Source organism: Rhodnius prolixus, unplaced genomic scaffold (assembly GCF_049639745.1).
Source record: "Rhodnius prolixus isolate KJV_2025 unplaced genomic scaffold, Rpr scaffold_20, whole genome shotgun sequence".
NCBI classification, from domain to species: Eukaryota; Metazoa; Arthropoda; class Insecta; order Hemiptera; family Reduviidae; genus Rhodnius; species Rhodnius prolixus.
The window spans coordinates 268,601-292,318 of record NW_027411595.1 but is presented as its reverse complement, the minus strand read 5'-3'; the positions used below and the strand labels follow the sequence as shown (position 1 = coordinate 292,318).

The 23,718-nt window shown below is 40.8% G+C and overlaps 1 protein-coding gene across 1 annotated transcript in view; it reads left to right on the top strand.

Annotated features, from left to right (window-relative positions):
- The window catches only part of LOC141451958 (uncharacterized), a 338,906-nt gene that overhangs the window by 94,923 nt on the left and 220,265 nt on the right, over positions 1-23,718 (top strand). The window contains exon 2 of the mRNA XM_074123774.1: positions 22,846-23,050. Coding sequence (XP_073979875.1) covers positions 22,846-23,050 — 205 coding nt within the window. The remainder of the gene's footprint in view (positions 1-22,845; positions 23,051-23,718) is intronic.

Below are 23,718 nucleotides of genomic sequence, written 5' to 3'. Positions count from 1 at the left end.
TTGACAGGACAGCCTATTCAAGGAGCATTTTATACACAAGAACTGCAGAAAACTAAATTGAAAGATGTTTATCTTGTAGAAAAAATACTAAGACGTAAAAATGATAAGCTGTATGTAAAGTGGTTAGGTTTTAAGAAACCTTCTTGGATAAATAAAAATGATTTAGTAGAATAATAAAGTTTTTATAATTAAATTGTGTATTATTAACCTTCCACATTGTTAAGGAAAATAATAAGAAATGGTTATAAAAAAAAAATTATTCAATAGTTTTTACATCATCATCATCGGTGTTAAAACAGTTCATTATTTTCCTCAAATAAGTGACTTGTTTATTAACATCATCTGTTAAACTCATTAATTTAAAATATTCATTTCTTAATAAATTGATCTTCGGACGTTGTTACCATGTAACAGCTTTTCCATAAGAAAATAATTTTTACAGTATGATTGTAATTATCTCTGGATTTTGTGCAGTTTAGTTAGTGAGGGTCAGGTAAAATCGGGGAGTAAGAAAATAAGCCTAGGAAATTTAAGAGAAATAAAGAATGTGTTAATGGAATTATACTTGAAGAGCACATGGTGGTGTGAAGAGGGCAGCGAAAAAAGACAAGCGACGCAAGCAACATATGGGAGGGACTGAGGCGATCGGAAAAAATATTACGAGTTGGGAATTGGATGCTGTACCGTTTTGGTTGAGTCCCAACACAAATTGGAAGATAAAGAAATCACCCAGGCGGAATTTGGCTAATCCAGGGTATTCCGCAAGCGAAGAATCTCTACTTCTCGCAAGGGAGCGGGACGGAATAGCGCCTGAGCTGTGGTGACCTTCTAATAAGAAGACTGAAGAGAAGTGCCGACGGATATCAAAACCAGGCCTGGGGTTGATATAGGTGAGACAATTTTGTTAAGAGTGGGACTAGTTCTCGTGTTGTATTAATGACCATTTCTTTTCAAAACGTTATCAATCAAGTTCGCTTCTTATTTTGTTTCCCTAAATTTAGCATTAAGTAGGGTTTGTTTTTGTATTTCTTTGTAAAGAGAATTTTTTGGTTTTGTGAACAATAATAAGTATTTTCTTAACCCTGAATCTTTTATTTGCACCTCTCCTAGCAACAACAGCACATGTATATGGAATTTAAATAAATAAGTAAAATTGGAATTAAAAAAAATAGTTACCTAGTAACAGCTCCTCGGGTAGCGAACCTGCGTTGCGCGACTCTATAGGCCGATACTCGAACCAGGCAGCCACACTAATATTCTACTAAATAGAACTAGTCCCACTCTTAACAAAATTGTCTCACCTATATCAACCCCAGGCCTGGTTTTGATATCCGTCGGCACTTCTCTTCAGTCTTCTTATTAGAAGGTCACCACAGCTCAGGCGCTATTCCGTCCCGCTCCCTTGCGAGAAGTAGAGATTCTTCGCTTGCGGAATACCCTGGATTAGCCAAATTCCGCCTGGGTGATTTCTTTATCTTCCAATTTGTGTTGGGACTCAACCAAAACGGTACAGCATCCAATTCCCAACTCGTAATATTTTTTCCGATCGCCTCAGTCCCTCCCATATGTTGCTCGCGTCGCTTGTCTTTTTTCGCTGCCCTCTTCACACCACCATGTGCTCTTCAAGTATAATTCCATTAACACATTCTTTATTTCTCTTAAATTTCCTAGGCTTATTTTCTTACTCCCCGATTTTACCTGACCCTCACTAACTAAACTGCACAAAATCCAGAGATAATTACAATCATACTGTAAAAATTATTTTCTTATGGAAAAGCTGTTACATGGTAACATTCCCTCCCCTTCCTGAGGAAAGAAGAAACAGGCCAAAGCAAAATGATAAATTAACAAATGGAGGAATATACTAATAAAGGACTTTAATAGAGCATATATATAGAATAAAGTAAAGATAAAAAAAAACAAAGGTAATTCGAAGGGTGAGTTCAGGAGCTGAAGGACTGAGCAGGTTGCTGGGTATGGTGGTTTGCAAGTAATCAATCTTCTGGTTGCGGCTTCATATCTTTTGGGTGCCAGATTCCCAAATTCCGGCCCTCTTCATCTTCTAATTCGTAAGCTGTATTGGATATCTTCTGTACCACCGTGCACTTCCTATATTTTGGCGCTAACTTACTAGAAAAGTCTTTAGAGGCATCAGACAATACAAACTCCCTCTTCCATACAACCTGTCCCGGTGTATAACTCACTTCTCTTCTCCTCAGGTTGTAGATCCGCTTGGCCTTCTCATAAGCTTCGGTCAGATTCTTCACTACTGCACTCCATACATCTTTTATGTTGCTAAATTTGTGGGCGAGTGCCTCTCTCGACGTGACGTCCAGCCCATCTAGGTCGGTATTGGTCTGCTGGACGTTGCTGTTGATTACCTGTAGTTCACGCCCAAAATTCAGGTATGCGGGTGTATAGCCAGTGGTTTCATGTTTGGCCGTTCTTAAAGCGAATGCTATTTTCTGCAGCATTTTATCCCAGTGTTTCTGATTATCATTTATGTATGCCCTGATAGCCGTTTTAACGACGCGGTTCACTCTCACCGTGGGGTTGCTTTGCGGATGATAGTAAGGTGTCCGAACTAACTTGACTCCATAGTTTCCCAATAGAGATGTAAATTCTTTACTCACGAACTGAGAGCCATTATCGGTTATAGCGACCTTAGGCGCTCCAAACACTAAAAATACTTCGTCCTCCACAAATTTACCTATAGATTTAGAGGTGGCCTGTCTCAGTGGGTGCAGTAGCACATATTTGGTAAAATAGTCACAGACCACTAGAATATATCTATGTTGCAGAGAACTCCTGGGCAGTGGACCCATAATGTCCATGGTAACGACTTCCCATGGCTGCGACACTTTGCGTTGTTCCCCATAATACCCAGCAGGTTTCTGCTGCTCTGGCTTATTTGCCATACAGGTGGAACAACGCCTAACGTACCGTGCCACATCGCTCGTCATGCCTGGCCAATAGTATCTCTGCGCTATTCTCCCCTTAGTCTTGAAAATCCCTAGGTGCCCAGCAGTCGGATTATCATGGCATTCCTTTAATACCTCCATCCGCTGATATTTTGGGATAACCAACTTCCAGGGGTCTTCTGATGCTAAGAAATCCTTGGCATCCTTGACATATTTCCGAAGAACTCCACTGTCTAGATTCCATAAGGGGTACTATTCGGGGCATGCTTTCACATCCACTCTCATCTTTTCATACCAGGCATCACGCCTAGAAGAGTCTGTAATGGCACTATGTAACCCCTCGTTCACTCTAGGAAGTGCGTCAGCCGCCTTATTCAACTTCCCGGCACGATGAACGATTTCAACCTCGTGTTCCTGTAACTGCAGAGCCCACCTTCCTACCCTGCCACTGGGATCTTTCAACGCCATTAACCACCTTAGAGAACTGTGATCTGTGATAACCGTGAACTTCATGCCCTCTAGGTAAGGCCTAAATTTCTTAATTGCCCAAAGCACGCTTAAACATTCTAGTTCCGTTGCCGAAAACTTCTTCTCCGCGTTTGTCAGTGTTCGGCTGCCATAAGCAATGGCTTTCTCACCGTCTTCGAAATTCTGACTGAGAATAGCTCCCAGACCTGTAGTCGATGCGTCAGTCTGAAGGACAAATGGGCGTTCGAAGTCGGGGCAGGTGAGTATCGGCGCCGAGACCAGTCGATTTTGTAGCTCCTGTAGTGCCTTTTCCTGCCGGTCTTCCCACACAAACTTCTTGATTTTCTTTAGCAAATCCGTCAACGGAGAGACTAAAGTTGAAAAGTTGGGCACGAATCTTCTGTACCAACTCGCTAACCCAATAAACCGCCTTACCTATTTTGCAGTTGTAGGTCTAGGGAAGTTCAGAATAGCGGACACTTTTTCTGGATCTACCCCGAGGCCATCCTCGTTTACTATATATCCTAAGTAGCGAAGTTCGCTCCTACAAAACTGACACTTTTCCCATGATAATGTCAGGCCAGCCGCTCTTAAACGAGAACATCTTCTAGTACTTCTCGATGCTTCTGAAAAGTAGGTGTGACGATAATGATGTCATCCAAGTATGCGAAGACGTATGGTTCTAGCGTGGGACCCAATATATTATATATAAGCCTTTGCCATGTGGCAGGGGCATTATGCAGACCAAACGGCATGCGGCGAAATTGAAACAACCCTCTATGCGATACGGTGAAGGCCGTGCGCTCTCTGCTGTTCTTCTCCACAGGGATCTGCCAATAAGCGCTCTTGATGTCCAAGGAGGAGAGATACCTACCGTTTCGTAAACGATCCAATATGGCCGACACATACGGTAGAGGGTATGCATCTCGCTTGGTGACTCTGTTTACTGCCCGATAATCCACACAAAAGCGGTACTTCCCATCCTTTTTCTTTACCATGACAACTGGCGATGACCACCCACTACTTGATGGTTCCACTATCCCGTCTTTCAGCATCGCATCCAGTTCCTTATTTATGGCCTCTTGAATAAAGGGAGACACTGGGTAGTATCGCTGTTTCAGTGGCGGATGATCCCCCCTGGCGACGATATGTTCCACCCGATCCGTACAGCCCAGATGCGGTGGTGACGCTTCTCGGAACTTCTTGGTGACCGCTCGCAGTTCTTCTCTCTGCTTGTTCGTTAGTCTCTCGTGGCTGATGACTCCAGTATCTGCAGATACACAGGCTAGGGCCGGATCCCCTGACTTATAGGTAGCCTTAGCTATGTCCACCACAAGTGACATTACCCTCCAGAAGTCAATTCCAAGTATCAATTCCACACTCAGAGTTGGTACAACTAAAACATTCAAAATCTTAACCTCCCCATTCAGTTCGAAAGGCACCACTGCAAAGTCTTCTACAGCGCAAGTCCTTCCATTTGCTAGGGTTATCTGTTGGTTATCCGATGGCTGAAGGTTGATTCCTAAGGGGGATAACCTGTTCCACAACCTGTCGTTGATTACTGTCCTCGTTGAGCCCGAGTCAAGTAATCCACTAACTGCGATACCCAACAATCTCACTTGAAGAAAAGGTCTTCGATCTACAAGGCTTGGCTGGCTTAATCTATGTGACATCCCGTAACAGAACATATTCCTGACCACCTCCACCCAGTCCAACCATTCTGTATCTTCTCTGGTCAATCTCGGGCGGCTGTGTTCTGAGGAGCCGGTCTGTGCCGACCCCCTTGGTCTGTTTCCCGCTTTCTTCTGGTTCGGCCCACAGCGAGTACATCCTTGTGTGCTGACCTTTTCAAGCCCACAACTTCCACAAAATGGTGTCTTTGGACTGCTGCTTGTTCGTGCCAAGTGTCCTGTCTGCTCACAGTTCCAACAAACGGGACCTCGGTACGCCGACGTTCTTCTCTCCGGTACCTCCTGAGTTCCGGTTTCCCAAATAGTTGCCATCTGTGGTAGCGGTTTCATGGTTCGATGACCTAATGCGGGTTCGAGTAGACCTTTAGCTGGCGGCTCCCTATATCTTGCAGCTCTCTGAGTCCATATCTCCATGTTACAGAGAACTGATTCCAATTCTTCCACCGATGCATAGGTAGCCTGCGCGAGGTGAGGTAGATGGTCGCCCTTAATATTTTTCTCTAGTATTTGCAGCTTTTGTTCTTCTGTCAGAGGAGTGTTTAACCGATTAAACAAACTTGTCATCTTGGCTATGAACAATGATGGCACCTCGTCAGACCCCTGAGTTCGTCGGCGTATTTCTTCCATGAGCCGGTCGTCGTAGTCAGGATCCTGAAAAGTCTTCTTCAATCCTCGCACCAGCTCTTGCCACGAAGAGAATTCTTGCCTCTTGGCTCTAAACCATATTTTCGCCGTGCCAGTTAACAAATCGTCGAATCCTCGAAAAACCTCTTCCTGCGATACACTTCTTGTGGCCATCCGCACTTCGACATCTTCCAGGAAGTTAGCCAGAGTACATCCTGCCTCTTCACCTGAGAAAGTCAGGCCCCACTTGTATAATTTCGGGTCCCGTCGAGAAACATGCGGTACGTCATTCTTGGTAGGGGTAGAAGCGGTAGCTCGCATCTCGGGGAAGGTAATTGGTGACAAAGCCTCCTGTGGTACACTCCATCTGATGTCTGTCCGAGTAGGTTGGGGGTTTCTCCCTAATTCTAGTTGGTTCAGTTCTTCTACGATACTGTCGTGCTTCCCTTCTTTCCTCCCTGCATAATCTGGCACCGGAAATTGCTCCGTCGATGATGTACCCAGGGTTGAACTCTTAAACTTGATTCTCAACTCCTGTATCGCCTCCTTTAACTCCGCAATTTGACCTACCATCCCTTCTTCCGATAAGATCCGGTTGCATCGCTGGTATATGTGTAACAGCCGCGTATTAAGTCGCTTCAGTTCACTAGATTCTGCTCCTTCATCACATTCCTCCACCGCTCCTTTTAACACCAGGTACTTCTTCTCACAAATTGTGAATTCCGTGTTAGGGTCTAAGTTTGCAATAAAACTGGGATCAAGAGCAACATCCTTGGATAAAGCTTCATGCAGCCTTCTGCGCAGATCTTGGCAATTACCTTCAGCGTTTATTCCCCTTATTTCCAATTCGTACTGCAACTCTTCCTTCAACAGCCTATACACATCCATCTTAGGGAACGTAAAATTCTACTTCCGGCTCGAGATGAACATGTTGAAATGGTCCCTTAATTTCTTCGAGCCCCACGTTGGGCGCCAAATTGTTACGGGATGTCACATAGATTAAGCCAGCCAAGCCTTGTAGATCGAAGACCTTTTCTTCAAATGAGATTGTTGGGTATCGCAGTTAGTGGATTACTTGACTCGGGCTCAACGAGGACAGTAATCAACGACAGGTTGTGGAAAAGGTTATCCCCCTTAGGAATCAACCTTCAGCCATCGGATAACCAACAGATAACCCTAGCAAATGGAAGGACTTGCGCTGTAGAAGGCTTTGCAGTGGTGCCTTTCGAACTGAATGGGGAAGTTAAGATTTTGAATGTTTTAGTTGTACCAACTCTGAGTGTGGAATTGATACTTGGAATTGACTTCTGGAGGGAAATGTCACTTGTGGTGGACATAGCTAGGTTAGAATATTAGTGTGGCTGCCTGGTTCGAGTATCAGCCTATATAGTCGCGCAACGCAGGTTCGCTACCCGAGGAGCTGTTACTAGGTAACTATTTTTTTTTAATTCCAATTTTACTTATTTATTTTTTTTTATTTTTATTTTCCCTTATTATTATTGGGCTTATTATTAGTCATAATATTTGCTCTTCCTTATCTTCCCTTTTGTTTCCTTACCCACCCCGTCTCCACTGAGCTTGCCTTGCCCAGAGGTATTTGTAGAGGGTGACGTAACAACGTTGATATTTGAGGAGATCTTCTAGCCATGATGGTTTTCCTCGTATAACAATGGTTTTATGGATAAACATCTCAAAGAAAACTGTTGCATGCTGTAGTTGTACTTCCACCGGTACGGATCCGTTTTTGTTTTTACCAAAGAAATCATCACATATTTGCTTGTTATCCTTTAGAGTTGTCCAATCTTCCTCATTTAAGTAGATAACTGTTTTTTTTTGTTTTTAATGCGATAAGCGGTGTCCCGTCGTCAGACAGACCTGTTAGCACTTGTTTTGAGCGTTTGGTGTTCAACAGAAAGCTGGTGGTAAGCTGCATTCCTCTACCACATGCCATCTTAAGATACAACTACAAACTGACTATGTCACATATTAGATTTATATTATATATGACAAACTATTTTAATTGTATTACAACCACAACTATTTATTGAGGACCACCGCCCACCCATAGATAGCCTTGAATAATCACACCATGAGTTCAGTTGTATACCTTGACTAGTATCATAACATAAATCACTTTTTTCACAATAAACTCTCGTTATATCACACTCTTTCTTAATTATAAAATATTAATCCTCTAATAGGTGTAAAAAAAAAATGTATAAAATGTGATAGTTATTAAGTGTTAATAATAATCCCAATTAAAAATATTCTAAGTCTAAATAACATTAAAATGATGTAAACAATACAGAAAGGGTGTGATAACACATGATAAGGTGCACGTACGCGCGTGGCGACACATGACGTGTATAGTAATTAAAAAAACCAGATAAACATTCCTATGTATGCAAGTTTGTATGATTCACCCATACATGTGCAGTTTGTGATTCCGCTCATTACCTCAAGGTCCGTACACAACGAGATCTTGTGTGGTTAACATAGAGATATAGTAGTGTAGATAATGAGTGCTTTACCATCTTTTTCTTTTTTAAATTATTTAATAATCTTTCTACGATTGAAAAAAAAAGGTGTTAAAATGATGTACAAACACTGGATAGGATGTGCTAAAAAATAGAAACTGGATGTGATAAGAACATGTTAAGAGAGGCGTGTGTGTGTGTGTGTGTGTGTGTGTGTGTGTGTGTGTGTGTGTGTGTGAGTCATAGGACATGGGAAAACGCTACATGGCCATCATAATAACCACATAAATAATACTAATATTCTTAATTAATTATTAAAAAGCGCTAATAGGATGTTTTTGTGTGTGTGTGTGTGTGTGTGTCATAAGAAATGTGCAATGTACCCGTCATATGCCCCCCACCGCTGTAACCCTTTCATCCATTTGGACGGCTTGAGGGTTATGCCTTGTGACGTAGGACTTGCGTTCCTTGTGACGTAGGAGATTAGTATGGTCGTGGGACTGGACGACCATGTGACGTACTCTCTGCCACTAACCCCTCTCACCCATTTGGCCGGCATGAGGGGTATGCCTTGTGACGTAGGACTTGCGTTCCTTGTGTCGTAGGAGTTGCGCTTGTGTGACGTCAAAGGAACGCATCTCCTACGTCACATGGGGCAGGTCCTAAGCCATCCTCATCCCCTCCTACTCCCACTCCTAGAGTGAGTGATGGTGAGGGGGTGGGAAGGGGCTTGGCATAAGACCTCATCCTGTACGATGATTGGTAAGTAGAAAAGATGGGAGAAGATGCGCGTACGCGTGCTACCTCTCATACGTACGCACGCTCGATTTTGGTGTTGACAGTGGTGAGGAAGGGGGGAAACCCCCCTGCATTCCCTCGCCCTGTCACCCATAAAGGGTCGACGCAAAAAAACGTCCTCGTATGCCCAAAACTATACTACTGTTGGGAAACACTGGTCTAGACCTTTTATCATTGTTTTCCTTCGTTTATATCTAATCCTAACCGGGCGCATTAACTAATCAATTATTGGCTTTTTTATGTCGCTAGACATCCTCGCTTATTTTAGTTTTTATTAATAAAAGATCTGTTGAGAATCTGGAAATTGTCAGTTGCTCAAACTCTTGGATTTTCTTTAAGTGTGTTATTCATAATGATCTAATAATTACAGGAATAGATATCTGAAACCTAATGTAAGTTCAGCTACACTTGAAATGTTTAATGATTTATTGTTTGAAATGTTCGCTAATTATAATGGATGTAAAATAATAATAGCAGGTGATCTCAATGCACGCATATCAAATTTGAATAGTTTTGAGGATGATATTTTTATGAATTCTTCTTTTCATGGAATTAGATATACATTGGATACAGTTATTAATAGTCAGGGTAACCGTATTATAGAAATAATGGAAGATTTTGGCATGTTAATTTGTAACGGCAGGTCTAATGCAGATCGACGAGCTTCTTACACTTATATCAGTAGAAACGGATGTAGTGTAATAGATCATATTTGGATAAATTCTCTTTTTCTCGAATCACAACTGGATTTTGAAGTTTTAAAAATTCCTGAAATCTCTGATCATTTACCAGTTTTATTAAATGTAAATGCTAATCATCTAACTGTTTCGTATAAATTACACGGTAAACAAAAATATTCATTTTTTAACAAAGAACCTTTATGTATAGAACGCTTTAATAAGATTCTGGATGAATCTAATAACATTTATTTTAATAGTCCTTCAATTAATGAATTAAATGAAAATTTAATCCTTTCCATAGATAAAGCGGCAATTGAAAGTGGTATGAAGGTTGTTACGATGTAACAGCTTATCAAAACGAAAACAATTCGGGCAGTATGACTATAGTTATTTATAAATTTTTTTCTATCTATTTAGTTAGGGTTAGGGAAAATTTAGGATTAAGAAAATGAGTCCAGGAAATTTGTTCAAGAGAAATGAAGAATGTATGGCTGATAAATTATATTGAGAAGAGCACAGGGTTGTGTGAAGAGGGCAGCGGAAAAAAAGACAAGCGACGAGAGGATCATATGGGGTTAGAGACTGATGCGATCTGAATTGAGAAAAAAAGGAGGAAAAAATAGGTATACCTTGTCTTGGAGAAAGGAGAGAAGAATTTAAATAAAAGGAAGTAGTCAGGCGGATTTCGCTCTTCCCTCTGCAATCTCTATAGAATAAATTGCTAAGTGAAGAACTATTCGTTTCTCGGAGGGCAGAAGGAAAGTAATGGTCATCTAAGAAGAAGACTGGAGAAAGGACAACGACGACCAGGCCTGGTAATATACTACGTAAGTGTGGAACTTAATTTTGAATCGGGACTATCTTTTTAGGAGTGTTAGATATAATTTTGGTTATTGGATTAATTTTATTAGCTCAAGCTGCGGATGTAATTTCTTCTAAGTTAGTATTAATTAGTAGATTCGTTTTTTTTTGTAAAGGAACTTTTCCGTCTTCTAGTTCAATTATAACCTTAATTCAGAAGTTTTTTTTTTTATTTATTCCAGTTATTTTTTTTGCTGTGCAATCACATTATAAGCATAGCTGGCATTAATTAATTATTGCTACATTAGTGTAGCCGTATAGTTAGGGTATCGGCCTATAAAGTCGCACAACGCAGGTTCGCTAACCGAAGAGCGGTTACTAGGTAACTACTTTTTTTTTAATTCTAATTTTACTTATTTTGTTGTTTTTCTTTTCCCTTAGTATTATTAGTAGTCTTCATATTTCCTCTTCCTTGTCTCCCCTTTTCTCCTTACCCACCCCGTCTCCACTGATCTTGCCTTGTCCAGAGGTATTTGTAGAGGTGACGTAACAATTTGGCGCCCAACGTGGGGCTCGACTTTAATTTCTCGAGCCGGAAGTAGAATTTTACGTTCCCTAAGATGGATGTTTATAGGCTGTTGAAGGAAGAGTTGCAGTACGAATTGGAAATAAGGGGAATAAACGCGGAAGGTAATTGCCAAGATCTGCGCAGAAGGCTGCATGAAGCTTTATCCAAGGATGTTTCTCTTGATCCCAGATTTATTGCCAACTTAGACCCTAACACGGAATTCACAATTTGTGAGAAGAAGTTCCTGGTGTTGAAAGGAGCGGTGGAAGAATGTGATGAAGGAGCAGAATCTAGTGAACTGAAGCGACTTAATACGCGGCTGTTACACATATACCAGCGATGTAACCGGATCTTACCGGAAGAAGGGCTGGTAGGTCAAATTGCGGAGTTAAAGGAGGCGATACAGGAGTTGAGAATCAAGAGTTCAACCCTGGGTACATCATCGACGGAGCAATTTCCGGTGCCAGATTATGCAGGGAGGAAAGAAGGGAAGCACGATAATATCGTAGAAGAACTGGACCAGCTAGAATTAGGGAGGAACCCCCAACCTATTCGGACAGACATCAGATGGAGTGTACCACAGGAGGCTTTGTCACCAATTACCCGCCCCGAGATGCGAGCTACCGCTTCTACCTCTACCAAGAATGACGTACCGCATGTTTCTCGACGGGACCCGAAATTATACAAGTGGGGCCGGACTTTCTCAGGTGAAGAGGCAGGATGTACGCTGGCTAACTTCCTGGAAGATGTCGAAGTGCGGATGGCCTCAAGAAGTGTATCGCAGGAAGAGGTTTTTCGAGGATTCGACGATTTGTTAACTGGCACGGCGAAAATATGGTTTAGAGCCAAGAGGCAAGGATTCTCTTCGTGGCAAGAGCTGGTGCGAGGATTGAAGAAAACTTTTCAGGACCCTGACTACGACGACCGGCTCATGGAAGAAATACGCCGACGAACTCAGGGGTCTGACGAGGTGCCATCATTGTTCATAGCCAAGATGACAAGTTTGTTTAATCGGTTAAACACTCCTCTGACAGAAGAACAAAAGCTGCAAATGCTAGAGAAAAATATTAAGGGCGACCATCTACCTCACCTCGCGCAGGCTACCTTTGCATCGGTGGAAGAATTGGAATCAGTTCTCTGCAACCTGGAGATATGGACTCAGAGAGCTGCAAGATATAGGGAGCCGCCAGCTAAAGGTCTACTCGAACCCGCATTGGGTCATCGAACCAGGAAACTGCTACCACAGGTGTCAGCTATTCGAGAAACCGGAACTCAGGAGGTACCGGAAAGAAGAACGTCGGCGTACCGAGGTCCCGTTTGTTGGAACTGTGGGCAGACAGGACACTTGGCAAGAACATGCAGCCGTCCGAAGACACAATTTTGTGGAAGTTGTGGGCTACAAAAAGTCAGCTCACAAGAATGTACTCGCTGTGGGCCAAACCAGAAGAAAGCGGGAAACGGACCAAAGGGGTCGGCGCAGACCACCGCACCGGCTCCTCAGAACACAGCCGCCCGAGATTAACCAGAGAAGATACAGAATGGTTGGACTGGGTGGAGGTGGTCAGGAATATGTTCTGTTACGGGATGTCACATAGATTAAGCCAGCCAAGCCTTGAAGATCGAAGACCTTTTCTTCAAGTGAGATTGTTGGGTATCTCAGTTAGTGGATTACTTGACTCGGGCTCAACGAGGACAGTAATCAACGACAGGTTGTGGAAAAGGTTAGCCCCCTTAGGAATCAACCTTCAGCCATCGGATAACCAACAGATAACCCTAGCAAATGGAAGGACGCGCTGTAGAAGGCTTTGCAGTGGTGCCTTTCGAACTGAATGGGGCAGTTAAGATTTTGAATGTCCTAGTTGTACCATCTCTGAGTGTGGAATTGATACTGGGAATTGACTTCTGGAGGGAAATGTCACTTGTGGTGGACATAGCTAAGGCTACCTATAAGTCAGGGGATCCGGCCCTAGCCTGTGTATCTACAGATACTGGAGTCATCAGCTACGAGAGACTAACGAGCAAGCAGAGAGAAGAACTGCGAGCAGTCACCAAGAAGTTCCGAGAAGCATCACCACCTCATCTGGGCTGTACGGATCGGGTGGAACATATCATCGACACGGGAGATCCACCCCCACTGAAACAGCGATACTACCCAGTGTCTCCCTTTATACAAGAGGTCATAAATAAGGAACTGGATGCGATGCTGGAGGATGGGATAGTGGAACCATCAAGTAGCGGGTGGTCATCACCAGTGGTCATGGTAAAGAAGAAGGATGGGAAGTACCGCTTTTGCGTGGATTATCGGGCAGTGAACAAAGTCACCAAGCGAGACGCATACCCTTTACCGTATGTGTCTGCAATATTAGACCGGTTACGAAACGGTAGGTATCTCTCCTCCTTGGACATCAAGAGCGCATATTGGCAGATCCCTGTGGAGAAGAATAGCAGAGAGCGCACGGCCTTCACCGTACCGCATAGAGGGTTGTACCAATTTCGCCGCATGCCGTTTGGTCTACATAATGCCCCTGCCACATGGCAAAGGCTTATAGATAATACATTAGGACCCACGCTAGAACCATACGTCTTCGCATACTTGGATGACATCATTATCGTCACACCTACTTTTCAGAAGCATCGAGAAGTATTAGAAGATGTTCTCGAGTGGTTAAGAGCGGCTGGCCTGACATTATCATGGGAAAAGTGTCAGTTTTGTAGGAGCGAACTTCGCTACTTAGGATATATAGTAAACGAGGATGGCCTCGGGGTAGACCCAGAAAAGGTGTCCGCTATTCTGAACTTCCCTAGACCTACAACTGCAAAACAGGTAAGGCGGTTTATAGGGTTAGCAAGTTGGTACAGGAGATTCGTGCCCAACTTTTCAACTTTAGTCTCTCCGTTAACGGATTTGCTAAAGAAAAACAAGAAGTTTGTGTGGGAAGACCGGCAGGAAAGAGCACTACAGTAGCTACAAAATCGACTGGTCTCAGCGCCAATACTCACCTGCCCTGACTTCGAGCGCCCATTTGTCCTCCAGACTGACGCATCGACTGGGAGCTATTCTCAGTCAGAATTTCGAAGACGGTGAGAAAGCCATTGCTTATGCCAGCCGAACACTGACAAACGCGGAGAAGAAGTTTTCAGCAACGGAACTAGAATGTTTATGCGTGCTGTGGGCAATTAAGAAATTTAGGCCATACCTAGAGGGCATGAAGTTCACGGTCATCACAGATCACAGTTCTCTAAGGTGGTTAATGGCGTTGAAAGATCCCAGTGGCCGGCTAGGAAGGTGGGCTCTGCAGTTACAGGAACACGAGTTTGAAATCGTACATCGTGCCGGGAAGTTGAATAAGGCGGCTGACGCACTCTCTAGAGTGAACGAGGGGTTACTCAGCGCTATTACAGACTCTGCTAGGCGTGATGCCTGGTATGAAAAGATGAAAGTCGAAGTAGAAGCATTCCCCGAAAAGTACCCCTTATGGAATCTAGACAGTGGAGTACTTCGGAAATATGTCAAGGACGCCAAGGATTTTTTAGAATCAGAAGACCCCTGGAAGTTGGTCATCCCAAAATATCAGCGGATGGAGGTATTGAAGGAATGCCACGATAATCCGACGGCGGGGCACCTAGGGATTTTCAAGACTAAGGGGAGGATATCGCAGAGATACTATTGGCCAGGCATGACGATGTGGCACGGTACGTTAGGCGTTGTTCTACCTGCATGGCGAATAAGCCAGAGCAGCAGAAACCTGCTGGGTATTATGGGGGACAACGCAAAGTTTCGCAGCCATGGGAAGTCGTCACCATGGATATTATGGGTCCACTGCCCAGGTGTTCTCAGCAACACAGATACATTCTAGTGGTTTGCGACTATTTTACGAAATATGTGCTACTTCACCCATTGAGGCAGGCCACCTCAAAGGCTATAGCGAAATTTGTGGAAGACCAAGTTTTTTTAGTGTTTGGAGCACCAAAGGTCGCTATAACCGATAATGGCTCCCAGTTCCTGAGTAAGGAGTTTACGAAATTATTAGAGAACTACGGGGTAAAGGCAGTTCGGACACCCTACTACCATCCGCAGAGCAACCCCACCGAGAGAGTAAACCGCGTCGTTAAGACAGCCATCAGGGCATACATCAGCGATAACCAGAAACATTGGGATAAAATGCTGCAGAAAATAGCATTCGCTCTAAGGACTGCAAAACATGAGAGTACGGGGTATACACCCGTGTATTTGAATTTTGGGAGAGAACTACAGGTATGCAAAGACAACGCCCAGCAGAATTTAACCAACCCAGAGGAAATGGACGTCGCGGCAAGAGAGGTATTCGCCCAAAAATTTAACAAGGTAAAATATTTGTGGAGTGAGGTAGTGAAGAATCTGACCTACGCCTATGAGAAAGCCAAGCGAACCTACAACCTGAGAAGAAGAGAAGTGAGTTATGCACCGGGACAGGTTGTATGGAAGAGGGAGTTTGTCTTGTCTGACGCCTCTGAAGATTTTTCCAGTAAGTTAGCGCCGAAATACAAGAAGTGTACGGTGTTACAGAAGTTATCCAACACCGCTTACGAATTAGGAGATGAAAATGGCCGGAAGTTAGGAATCTGGCACCCAAAGGATATGAAGCCGCAACCAGAAGCTTGATAACTTGTAGAACACAGCACCCAGCAACCTGCTCAGGCCTTAGCCCCTGGACTTACCCTTCAAATTATCTTCTTTTTTATCCTTACCTTATTTTATTTAAATCGTATTTATTATATTCCTTTATTATTATATTCCTTTATTTGTTTAATATATTTATTTATCCTTGCCTGTCTGTTCTTTCTTCAGGAAGGAGAGGGAATGTTACGATGTAACAGCTTCTCAAAACGAAAACAATTCGGGCAGTATGACTATAGTTATTTCTAAATTTTTTTCTATCTATTTAGTTAGGGTTAGGGAAAATTTAGGATTAAGAAAATGAGTCCAGGAAATTTGTTCAAGAGAAATGAAGAATGTATGGCTGATAAATTATATTGAGAAGAGCACAGGGTTGTGTGAAGAGGGCAGCGGAAAAAAAGACAAGCGACGAGAGGATCATATGGGGTTAGAGACTGATGCGATCTGAATTGAGAAAAAAAGGAGGAAAAAATAGGTATACCTTGTCTTGGAGAAAGGAGAGAAGAATTTAAATAAAAGGAAGTAGTCAGGCGGATTTCGCTCTTCCCTCTGCAATCTCTATAGAATAAATTGCTGAGTGAAGAACTATTCGTTTCTCGGAGGGCAGAAGAAAAGTAATGGTCATCTAAGAAGAAGACTGGAGAAAGGACAACGACGACCAGGCCTGGTAATATACTACGTAAGTGTGGAACTTAATTTTGAATCGGGACTATCTTTTTAGGAGTGTTAGATATAATTTTGGTTATTGGATTAATTTTATTAGCTCAAGCTGCGGATGTAATTTCTTCTAAGTTAGTATTAATTAGTAGATTCGTTTTTTTTTGTAAAGGAACTTTTCCGTCTTCTAGTTCAATTATAACCTTAATTCAGAAGTTTTTTTTTATTTATTCCAGTTGTTATTTTTTTTGCTGTGCAATCACATTATAAGCATAGCTGGCATTAATTAATTATTGCTACATTAGTGTAGCCGTATAGTTAGAGTATCGGCCTATAGAGTCGCACAACGCAGGTTCGCTAACCGAAGAGCGGTTACTAGGTAACTACTTTTTTTTTAATTCTAATTTTACTTATTTTGTTGTTTTTCTTTTCCCTTAGTATTATTAGTAGTCATCATATTTCCTCTTCCTTGTCTCCCCTTTTCTCCTTACCCACCCCGTCTCCACTGAGCTTGCCTTGTCCAGAGGTATTTGTAGAGGTGACGTAACAAGGTAGTTAGAACAAACAATTGTATATTTAACAAGAATAAAAACTGGTTCAATGGCGATTGTTTTAGAGCAAAAAAGGAAGTTAAAAATACATTTAAACTTTGTCAAAAATCGGGTTTTAAGTAGGAGCATGTTGATAAATTTATAGCAGCAAAAAAACATTATAAGAAAACAATATCCCTTTCTAAAACTAATTATTATGAAATAAATAAATTAAAGCTAATGAATACGAAAAATGGTAAAGACTTTTGGTGCGTCGTAAATAGTTTGAGGAAAAAATCATTATTTAGGAAATGTCCCATCGACATACAGACATGGGGGAATTTTTTAGCAACTTCTTATCCCTTGAGCTGCACACCAATTAGGCCACTTATGTCCAATAAGCACCCTTTTTTGGATAATGATCTTACCATGGAAGAATTGTTATTAAGCATAAAACATTCTAAAAGTAATAAGTCTCCTGGTAACGACGGAATAACTAACGAATGTTTTAAATTACTACCACCGAATTGGGTTCATTATTTGCTTAATTTGTATAAAACGATTTGGGAGAAAGAAAAAGTACCAACCAGTTGGGGCAGCGTTAAACTAAAGATGATACATAAGAAAGAAGACCCATTCGACCCAGCTAACTATAGAGGCATAGCTCTTATTAATAATGTGGTGAAGATATTTACCAGAATAATTGCTAATCGACTGAATGTCTGGGTTGAGCAGCAGGACATCTTGCCTGAAGAGCAGCTTGGATTTCGTCAGCACAGAGGATGTAGGGACGGATTATTTGCTTTATCTGCAGTAGTTAATGTAAATTTAAGAAAAAGAGGGGCAAAAATTTACGGAATATTCATAGACCTACAAAGGGCTTTTGATTCCCTATCACACACAATACTATGGAACAAACTCAACAAAGCTGGTATCTACGGTAAGGTTGTAAACATCATGAAGGATCTCTATGATAATGCCTCTGTGTTTATAGAAAGCGATGGTAGACAGACAAAGGAGTTCAGGGTATCAGAGGGGGTACTGCAAGGAGAGAACCTCAGCCCTTCCTTATTTTCCATTTTTCTGTTTGATGTAGTAACTTTCTTTAGGGACCATGGTGTGACAGGCGTAGCAATTAACGAAAAGGAGGATGTCATCATGCTTCTTTATGCTGATGATATAGTTCTGCTAGGTTACTCTTGGATAGACGTGCAGTTAAAACTGGATTTGCTTGAAAAATATTGTGAAAACAACTTGTTAAATGTTAATGTAGCCAAAAGTAAAATAATACCTTTTCATAAGGGCAAATTAGGAAAACAGAAGAAATTTATTTTCAAGAAAAAAGAAATGGAACTAATCAGAGAATTCAGATACCTCGGTATTATATTTTCATCAAGTGGAAAATTTAGAAGAGCGAGTGAATATAACAAATCAATGAGCATAACTGCAGCTGCAAACGTGAAACAAATACTATCCAAAGGAAAATCAGATGCATGGAGGACTAAGGAAGTACTATTTGATTCGATGGTAAATAGCGTATTGCTATATTGTGGGGAAATTTGGGCGTCACCTTATGCGGAAATCTTGGAAAAAGTACAAATTAAATTTTTCAAATCACTCTTACAGCTGCCAAAATCAACTCCTGATGCGTTACTTAGACATGAACTTAACAGAATTCATATCAACTATCACATATTTAAGAGGGTTCTATCATGGTGGATAACATTGCTTGGAATGAATGATAATCGTATTCAAAAATTATGCCTAAATCGCCTCATAAATTTAATTGGTAATACACAAATTCCTTTTAACTGGTGTTCCTTATTGTACAATTATTTAACTAAAATAGGAGCCACTCATTTATGGATCTCTCAGGACTACAATGAAATAAGAAAAAACAAAAATAATTTATTAAATGCTTACAAAAATCATCTTATTAGTATTGATCTAGAATCTTTATTCAAAACAAGATACAACTGCTACATTAGGTTTGTGAGTCAGTATAATTCCGCACCGTTCTACCTGTCCCTAAAACTTCCGTTGCACTTTCTAAAACTAATAGCACAGATCCGACTGGCAAATAAAAAATACCCAAGAATAGTGATTAAAGATGATAAACATGATTTCAACCCTACTGAAAATTGCTCATTCTGTAAAGGTGGCTCATTGGATACGCTTGAGCATCTTCTGTTGGAATGCCGTACATTTAGCGCACTTAGAATTAAGTATTTTGACAAGCTGCCGGGTTTAAAGTTAGATGCGCTAGATATAATCTTGAATCCCTATTCAGAGTTAGAAATTAAAAACTTATATTACTTTGTCATAAAATGTTTAGAAATTAGAAAAAAATTGAAACCCTGGTTATAAATTAGAAATTAAACAGACATTAAAAAGCAAAAACAATTTTAAGTTGAAATGTTCCATTTTCAGAATAAATAAATAATATTAATTAGTAAATTAAATCGTAAAAAATAGTTGCGGTAACTGTACAAAGAGTCAAAGTTCTTATATAATGTTAGAAAGTCTCTGTATTCTTTATATTTTTATGTCCTCTTGCCAATGTTTTGTTACATTTATCGTATATAGGTATGTTTTTGTATCAAAAGATAAAAAAAAAAATTCTCTTTATTTTTTGTGCATCTGTGAGAATAACTATTATTTAGTTTAGATTTAAGTAGAAAGTTTTGTTAAATATGTTGAACTCCTTGCTGTAAAATTTACATTTTTAGAAGCAATAAATTTGATTTGATTTGATTTGATTTGACATCCTCGCTTTAATAAATAAAAAGATCCTTAAGCACCTTTATGGAAACATAAGCATGTTCCGGCCAAACACTATTTCTAATCGTTGCAAATACGATTATCACGTAATAGTTTTTGCACAATTTTCACTCTTTTCTCGTCATAATCTTTTATGGCCTGATCCAGATATGTTTTAGTGACAAATTCCTCATGAAGGCTGTTCAATTTAGTTTCCAGGTAAGCTTTATTAACCACATCCAGATCCTTTTTCCGGTGATTAACACCGGTTAATGATTTATTTTTGAAATCAATATAGATATCATTATCCACGTTATAGGTGTCTAAAAACGTTCTTCCAAATTTATCGATAGGCATCGGCGTCGTTGTTGCTGCTGCTGCTGCTTAACTGATGTATCCATCCTCTTTCAATTCGCTTATAATTGAAAGTATTTCATTTCCCAACCGATTATTACCACTTTTCTGCGAGGCTATACATAATCTTAACCTACCGACCAGTTCATTGGGGTCATTATAGTATTCATAAGTTACCTCCCCAGCATCTTGCATGAACCCATCGCGCACAACGCCTGTACCAACTTTGGGAAATAATTTCGGTATGATAGAAGCATATTTTTTTCCCACGATTAGCATTAATTCGTTTCTCATCACTGTAGTGGCGTTTATGTGCGTTCGATATTATCAAAATCTGTTTGTAAGCCTTTAAATCTGCATCGGTATAATGCTGCGGTTGTTTTTTAAACAATAATTCATATAACCCTTTTGTTCCCTTGAATCGATGTTGTTTGTCAACAATGAAATCACCACCATCTCGTTGAATCTCTTTATTACCTATCATCATCATTTTAGAGCCAGTTGTTTTTATACCGTAATGCGAATCCCGCTCTGATTCCCCCAAATTGAGTTATGAGTCTAATTCAGGTTCTATTTAATCGAATTCAATTCAATTGTTCTAGCGGTTCTATAATGGGTTTCAATTGTTTCTTAATAAGAAGTCTCTTGTTCATGTTCATGATGTTTCAGTAGTTTATATTTACGTTTCAACGAGTTGACCGCTTTGAGCATATTTTCCGTTGTTTTCATTTCACGATCCATCTTAATACTATGTGATCTAATTGGATATGTCGCTAATTTACACGTTAAACATCTTACGATATCTACCACTATTCAGCGGTTTCTCCTTATCAATCACCAAAAATCCATACTTATCACACCAACATAGTCTGCACAACTCCTTAAACGTGTCAAATTTCATGTCAGCACTTACATGATCATCGTAAATATGTTTTAAATTTAATTCATCCATTTTAAAGGCAATAATTAGGTTAGCATTGTCGCGTAGCATTTGTTTCTTTGCATACGAGTAGGTTTGTATTAGATAGATTATATCTACACTTTGATCTTAGCTAAAAGGCCGAGAAGTTTAAAAAACATGATTTCATAAAGTTTTTTATGAATTGTAAGAATGGAGATGTCTCCTGAAGGGATACATAGATTACAAGTTTTATGTATTATTACACCCCTACGAGTCTCATTATTTATCAGACACCTGTGACGTATGAGATGAGAGGTGGGGAACACCTCTGGAAGCGGGGGTCCTCCCCTAGGAGCGGGGGTTCACCCCTTGAAGGCGTGGGCGGGGGTATACCCGCGGGGGTCACCCCTATGAGCGGGGGTCGTGGCGGGGGCGGGGGTATACCCCAATGGCGGGGGTACACCCTTGCGGGTGCAGTCTCGTTATTTATTAGCCATATGTGGGAGGTGTCATATATACCTCTCCAGTTCGATGTTATGGCACTGTAGTGGGGTGGGCGTGGCTTAAACCCCTCCAGATGGGTGGGGGTGGGCGTGGCCTATACCGCCATCCAGATCGACGGAGTCGCGTGCCCAAAAAAATGACACAGAACCCGCAAATGCATACTACTTCCACTTTTTCTACTAATATTTTCTTTACCTCTTTTTATTTCTGATATACCGAGAATGTCTAAATCTATTTTCAATAATGCATGTTCAAGCTCAACTAAACGATCCTCTACAAACAAAGTCCTTACATTAAATGTACCAATATTAATAGATAACTTAACATATATTTTGTACCTAAATTTTTGGGAGGATGTCGTCTGACTCACCTTTGGTGAACAGCCTTTTTGGGAGGTTGTTAATAAAGTTTCGTTCGATTAATGTCTGATATGTTCGGACTATATATACATAAAATTAAATATACTTATATAAAATGACACATATCTCTCACAATGGTGGCGTACCATGGCCGAACTCCTGCAAACATTGTGTTCGACAGAGAGCTTCGACTACTAGTGTTATTCTATTTGGCAGCTCGGAGGCCGAAGAAACAGACGAGGACAGCTATGCAAAGGAACTTTGAGGTAAGTTGAGAGCTGTACATGGAAAGGTGTGCAACAAGATAAGGTTTGAAAGTGACCGGACGAAGACACGGTATTTCATGCGGATCTCCGATGGAACATTACAAGAAGGAAAGTTTGGTTATATAACTCGGCCCGCAAAAAGGGAAGAGATCCTAAGTTACAAAATGACTGGGAAGGATCTAACAACATTATCTCACGGGCTCAGCACTTGGCGTACCGAATTCAGATCCATAATGAAGAGGTACACTTAGACCGATTGCTGTCCTACGACTCAAAAGAGACTTCTGTTCGGGACGAACAGTTCTAAGAGAGAAGTGTAAAAAAGTGACTTTAGCGCTATCTCTTGAAAGAACCTCTAGTTCGCCAGGGAGCCACAATAAGAGCCCAGCTAAGAGCTGGTAGAAATAATGTGAAATGCTACTGAGTAATGTTTCTTAGCTTTTGTTTAGCTTTTGCTGTAAGCGTCTATAGGATTTCAGAACGTTCTATGACAGTATAAAAAGCTAAAGAGCGGCTGCACTGTCGTATATGTATGTATTGTTAGTTTTGTTACTTGAATAACTGAACTGGTTTCCTTTACAGCATGCTTCAATACAAAGTTACACTAACTATAATGATACCACCTTCTCTGGGGAGGAAGAGTAAAATAATAATTACGTTTTTACACAATAGATTGCATTCATGAAGAATTGATTTAACAATTAATTTTAGTATAATTTTTCTCCACTGCTTAAATTGTAATTAGTACCATAATTGTATATTATACCCTCTTTGTATATTGTATATTAATACGTACTAACAAGAATTTTTATTACTTTTGTTTTACCAGATTTAGAGTATATGAAATACATTTTTAGAGAAGAATTACAAACTTGGCGCTTGTCTGAGAACGAAATTAACTACTTTCTGTACAAGCAAGGCACACTGAAAGCCAGACCTGACATAAAGCCCGAAACAAATTTAGGCCGAGCATTGATGGATTACAATTTCAAAAAAATTGTCAAATATCTTTTTCGAACGGCCAAATTGAAGAAGTAATAATTCAAATAGAACCATTACAATGTTAGGTAACATTGGGCACATACACTGTCTTTTCAACCACAGATCAAACTTTCTAACTCTCAATCTTATTTAAAGTAAATCTCCTTTACAAAAACTTAGTTTAAAAAGTTAAATATAAGGATTGATTAAACTACAAAAGGTACACAAATCAACATTCATACTTTAGCTCGTAATTTCTGCCAATTAGAAATGTTCTAAAAAACGTAACAAATTGACTTTAGCGCCATCACTTGAGAGATGATAAGAACATCAAGCTCGCTAAGGAGCCACTAGAATGAGCTAGCCAACAAAGCCTGGGACAATCTAGAACAGCATTTCCCAACCTTTTCTGGCTCGCTTAACGCTAGCAGTAAATCATGCGAAACTACGTCTAGTCAAAATCTTAGGCCTATTTTTGCACACTGATGGAGTGTGCGAGTTGGAGGGAGACTCAGACTGTCCGATGTCCCCGAATCTCAGAAGCACCCTGCCTTGTTGCCCTCGCAACACCCATTCACGGCCCTAGTCGTACAAGACGCCCACATCTCCAACCTCCATGTAGGTCCCACTGCCACTCACGCATTTCTGCGAAGTCGATATTGGATTGTTAATGGAAAAAATGATGTCCGCCGACAATTATCAGCCTGTAACAAGTGTTTCA